General features: G+C 30.4%; 1 protein-coding gene across 1 annotated transcript; it reads right to left on the bottom strand.

Moving 5' to 3' along the window:
- Window positions 1–922: 922 nt before the first annotated feature.
- On the bottom strand, window positions 923–1,892 carry LOC112695590 (transcription factor bHLH149). The gene has a single exon (XM_025747988.3). The coding sequence runs from the start codon at window positions 1,673–1,675 to the stop codon at window positions 1,097–1,099; it is 579 nt and encodes a 192-aa protein (XP_025603773.1). The 5' UTR covers window positions 1,676–1,892; the 3' UTR covers window positions 923–1,096.
- Window positions 1,893–6,012: the final 4,120 nt, after the last annotated feature.

Here is a 6,012-nt window from a genome sequence, read left to right as displayed (position 1 = left end):
TCTAAATTATTTTAGTACATGAATTTTTAATCTCATGCATACAACTCAAGTGAAGTCTCTGATTACTAACAAAAGTTCAGTGACTTATCCAAATCACAATTTGGTGTCAGTGTGTCACATATGCTATACAGCACAATTAATCAAAATCTATACAATATTTCCATGGGGTTGAGAGGTTCAATTCAAGCACATTTACAATTATTATATTTTGATAAACAAAAGATTAGATTGTGTTTCAAGCACATTTTGTGTGAGACGCTAGCTGGAAGGCGAAGGTGTCACTCAAGACACAAGAGAAGTAAGAACGAAACAAACTACTTCTCTTTGATAAGGTTTTCAGTTTATTGTTTGTTGAGAATAACAATAATTTTGGAAGAATGCAATTCAAGAATTCAACGACTTGTAGAAATCTTAATAAAAGCTTTTAAAAAAAAAGCATTAGCAACCCTATGAAAATTTCAAGCAGTAATGGAATTAGCCGAGACGATAAAAATAAAAAGAAGAAGAAAAATAGAAAAGCAAAGTGGCGATGATGGAAAGTAGAAGATCGAAAAAAGCGCATCATATACACTGAAAATTACACGACTCTGAAACTCATGCATTCTGAGTAAATGCTCTAAAATCTTAAATTTTACTTATGAGATAAATTATTTATGAAAAAAATAAAAATACCAGTATAATTTATTATTTTTATTAATATTTTAGTTAATTTAATTTTTTAGATTAATAATTTAATAAAATATTTTTAAATATTATTAAATATTATTTTTAATTTTATTGAATCAAATTAATTTTCAACATTCTTTCCGTCACGACGCCGAAAAATTACGTGGGTTTTTTTTTATTACATTTTACGTACACTTACCGTCCAAATCAAGCATGAGTCAAACTACTTAAATACAAAAAATAAATTTAAAACCAATTTAGTTCAATAGAAATTTGACGACTAATTTAACTCATACATAAAATTTGTGGATCAATTCACATATTTACTCATAATAAGGAAAACAAACAAGTGAAAAAATACCACCTGGTGCGAATTGTATAGCCTAAGGCTAAAAAACAGCGGGAGTCAACGTTTTTTTTCACGGCCGAGTCAAGCCGAGGCGAGGGAGCCGCCGCCGGTGAGTAACTCCGTGAGTGCCGTCATGGCTCTCACCTGCATCTCCAACGCCGAGATGTAGTCTGTGGCTTCTTCTAGAAGGTTCGGGAACGTGAGCTTCCGGCAGCCGGGGACTAACCGGCCGAGAACGCGCGCTTTCTTCTGCACCACCGGTAATCTCCGGCGACTCTCCGGCGACTTCTTCGGCAATCCGGTGGAGGCCTTGTGAACCTTCTTGTGCATCCGCCGGAGCTTCCACCGGTTGAGTGGACTAGCAAGGATAGCGCGGCTCCAACGAGTCCGGCCTTTTGCAGTGGCAGCGAGGACTCGGTCGGCGGTCTCGCGAACCTCTCGACCGGCACTAGACTTTGCCGGCAGAGACGGAGGGTTCCGATGGATGACGTAGCGGAGAGCTTCTGCGAGCTTGGAAGAGTAGATCCGCTGTTGCGTCTCGGATTTCCATGGAACGAGGCTGAGGGAATTGCTGTGTCCAATTTTCCGGCGCTTCTTGGGATTGGATCGTTGCATCGTTTCCGAATTTGTAGAATCAACGTTTGGTTGCAGAGATGACATCTGTATCTGTGATTGAATTGGTGGAATGAAATAATAGAGATTCTTTGTGAGACTGATCGGAAATTTTTGGAATTGGAACTCGAAGGATGAGCGAAGGAAGATATTGATGAGTGTATGAGAGAGAAAGAGAGAGAGAGAAGAATTCACGAGGAACCACGCACATTTATCTATAGGGAATACTCACGATGACATTTTCATATGTCATTTGTACCGATATCGAGTTAACAGTTAAGTTAGATATATTCGGTTAAATATATCAAATTATTTAATAATTTTAATATTTTATAATACACTTTTGAAAATCGAATCGAGTATGAAATTATTTTAATTATTAGTTTATTAATTTATAGGATCAATCAGTTTCACTGTAGTAGTCACCAAAAAAAATCGGTTCCACTGTAGTTAAATTAAAAAATTATTTTATAATAAAATAATAAATAAAATATAAATAAACATATTAAAATCTAATTATAATCTAATATAATTATTCTCAATATTATTATCTTTAAATAATTTTTGGTTGATATTATTATTCATACTTAAAAATTACCAACAATCTAATAACAATATAATTTAATTACAATATTACAACAATTTATTCTAACCAAATAATCTCAACAAACAATAATTATTATTACAAAAATTCTCAACTTCTAATAATATGTCATGATATTACGAGAAATCAATTATAATAATTTATATCAATTATATATATTTACCTTTTTAAATTTCCTAAGCTAGTTTACTATATATATAGGGTTTACGATTAATATATATAAAATTGCAAAAATATTTAGATTCAATCTTATTAGTTATTTAAAAATTTTTTGAGATTAACTTGACTTAATTTGTTGGATAACTTTTAGTAAGGTATAAAATGCAGTGAGATTAAATAACAACCAACAAGCATCGTAAAGTAAAACAATCATATTTGTCTTGAAATGACACAATACAATCTTACCCTAATCAATTAATCCATTAATGCTTTAAAAATTAATCATGCATCAAGAAATTAACGGCAAAATTTAGAATCAACAATTAACCAATATTTCAATAATTATTATTGCAAAAAACAAAATTCATACTTAAAGTTATTAGAAGCTGAAAGTCTGAAAAAATACAAAATTGGAGAAGATAGAAATAGTGGCCGACAAGAGGTGGCTGAAGGGGTGGCAGGGTTGAATAAAGCTGGTGCTGGTGGTCCTTAACTGCGCGATAAAAAGTAGCGCTGGCGGTGGCTGCGATTTTCGAGGACTGACTTGGCGACGAAACTTGGCTGCACGAACAGTAGTGATGGCTCCACGGAAGTTGCGACGGCAGCGGTGGCTAGATGGAAGTTGCACCGAAAGCTCGAGGTGGAGACTGGAGACATGAGAACTGAGAGCGAGAGGTGAGAGTGGACTGTGGAGGCTCGAGAGAAAAGGGGTGAGTGGGTCTGTGGGTGAGACTAGGGTTCGTTCCCCTTTAGTCCTTTCTTCAGCTTGCAAAACGCACCATTTTGCCAGCCAATTTCAAAAACCGACCAAATTACGGTTCGGTTCGTCTGATCGATTTCTGACCGATTCGGCGGTCTAACTCCAGTTTCTAAATCTATTGGTTTTGTCATCTGCTTGAACCGTATTGTCAACGATTTATGATTCAACCGATTCGACAGGTCAGTTCGAACCAGTTTTCAGAACATTGGTTTATAATGTTATTTTTATAAAAATATTTACTTTTATTTATTTTTAAGGTTTTGAAATCGGTTCGAATTGATCTGTCAAATCGTTTATCAATAAAAAAACGGTTTGAACAGAAATTATAACCATCTATTTTAAAAATCGTAAATGAATCTTCGAACTGTTTAAAAATTGTCCAATAAGTAGGTAACTCAGTAACTCTAATCCCCTCCTTCCCTTACTCACTCACTCACTCACTACTAGAGTACCAGGTAGTGGCATCTTTTCCTTCGAGCTCCTCCCTCACTCTCTCCTTTGTTCTGTCCAACCACCGTCGTGTCACCGCTGCCGTTCATACTTCTCTAGCGTCATTGCAACGTTTCTGTTCAACTGCTGTTAGTTGCGCTTCCACGTCTGTTTTGTCAAACTTTTTCTTTGTTTTGCCGTGCTTCTGCCGCGCTCCAGCCATCATCTTCCAGTCTTTGCTTAGCCTCTTTTTCGCCGCAGCTCAACTCTTTGTTCAGCCATTTCCGTTGAGTTATAAAGCTCCAACTCTCTTTTTATCCTCTGTTGATTTTGAGTTATTGTTTTTGTTGTTTTAATTGTTAGGTCGATGTTCCAAACTTACAATTTTGGTTTTGTTATTAGTTTGCTGTTTTGTTAACTTATTTTGATTATTAACTTGTTTTGTTATGTTTTTGATTTGATTATTAACTGATTTTAATATGTTTTTGATGTTATTAATTTGTTAACTTGTGGTGTTGTTTTTGACCTTGTAATTGTTAGATTGTTGTATTATTCTTTGACATTTTAATTTATTAATTTGATAAATTATTTTTATTGTGGTTTGTTGTTTTTGATAGGATCAATCAATTTGATTAAATAGTAATTAATTTGATAGTCCTTATTTTTCATGAAGATGATTATGATAAATATTTATAGTTTCGTAATTATGTTAAGTTTATTGACGAATTTCGTACTTTGAATTGAAGATTTTTGTCTAGCTAAAATTTTCAAACCAATGAATTTATGCTTTGATAGTTGCCTTGAAATTATATGTTAGGAGTTGATGCTTCTGATCTCAAGTGTTATTGCATGTAATGAAAACACTTACTTCAACAACACCATTCTTCAGCTGAATTAAATAACCGTAGGATAGTCATATGATGGGTTGGCTTGATGAAATTAGTGGATACATTCAATAATCAATACTGAATAATATAAGTTTTTTTATATTTTGATAATTGATGACAAATTTTGACGTTTTAATATTTCATATTTAGTTGTTTTTTTGTTATTTGATTTTTGATTTGTAATTGAATGAAATTCTAATAGTAGTTGATATAGTCATTTTAATTTAGATGATATTTTTAAATTTATATTAGACTATAATTATATTTTAGTGTATTTATTTATATTTATTTTATTATTTTATTATAAAATAATTATTTCAATTGAATTACTATTGAATCGATTAAACTAATAAATTAATGAACTAATAATTAGAACGATTCGATCATCAATTCAATTTTTAGAATATTGTTTATTTTTAATTTGTCTTTCTTTCGGCCAAGAACATTGGATTTTTTTTATTTTGATATTATAGAGGAATATCTGAAACACACACTTCAAATAGAATAATAAAAAAAAGACTAAAAATCAGTATTTTTATTAAAATTTGATCAATACTTAATTATTAAAAAAAATAAATAATCTTTTATCATTAAAAATACTAAATAATTAATTAATGACTACAACTTATAAAATTTACTGACCTAGCATTCCTCATAAAATAATGCTTAATAAAAAGCTGATAATTGATAATACTTCACTTGCGAATTAATAATACACCTTTTGTGAATTATATTTTTATAAATAAAAGAATAATTTTTTTTATAATACGCACTCATAGATTGACAATATATTTTTTGTGGACTGTATTTTTATAAATTAAAAATATTTTCTCTTATAATAGGTTCTTTGTGAATTGTTTGTGACACAAACGCCTTCGTAAGTTTATTAAATACCAAATCACTTAATGTCTATGTGATTCACGGATACAATATATAAAAAAATTAACCGTAAATGCTAAGTAGTTAATATTTTTATAGTAAAAAACATAAATTAGGTAATATTTATTTAAATGTAAAGTTAATAGAACAAAAATGTTGGCCAATTCATACTCTATATAATAATAAAAAATATTATCAAAATTTATTATTTTTTATTATTAATTAGTTATTTATGTTTAAAAATGTGAACTAAAATATGTTATTAGATAACTGAATTAAAAAAATTGGGTTAATGGCTAAAAATAATAGTAAAAAATAATAAATTTTAATGATTTTTTAATATTTTTTAATAAAAATATCTGATTTGATTTTTTTATAAATTAATATCTATTTTTAAATGTTTATTTTGATTAAAAAATTATTAAAATATATTGAAGTTTTAAAAAAGAAATGATTAAAAATTCGATGTAAATAATTATTAAAGTTAACAATTAATTTCAAAAAAAGGGAAAATGAGGTAAAAAATTGTGTACAACTAAATTATTGATTTTCAGTTATGAATTTACAGCCCCATGTGTTAGCAAGCAGTGTGCATTTAACATTGGTTTCAATCTTCAATCTGCCAACTGTTGATTACTTAGGGGGAATGGGAGGAGGTGGTTATTTT

This window comes from Arachis hypogaea, chromosome 6 (assembly GCF_003086295.3).
Source record: "Arachis hypogaea cultivar Tifrunner chromosome 6, arahy.Tifrunner.gnm2.J5K5, whole genome shotgun sequence".
NCBI classification, from domain to species: domain Eukaryota; kingdom Viridiplantae; phylum Streptophyta; class Magnoliopsida; order Fabales; family Fabaceae; genus Arachis; species Arachis hypogaea.
The sequence above is the reverse complement of the archived record's forward strand: the minus strand, read 5'-3'. Positions and strand labels throughout refer to the sequence as shown.

What these genes read in the sequence shown, in the direction of transcription:
- LOC112695590 (XM_025747988.3), bottom strand. Translation starts at nt 1,675, where the DNA reads ATGTCATCTCTGCAACCAAACGTTGATTCTACAAATTCGGAAACGATG.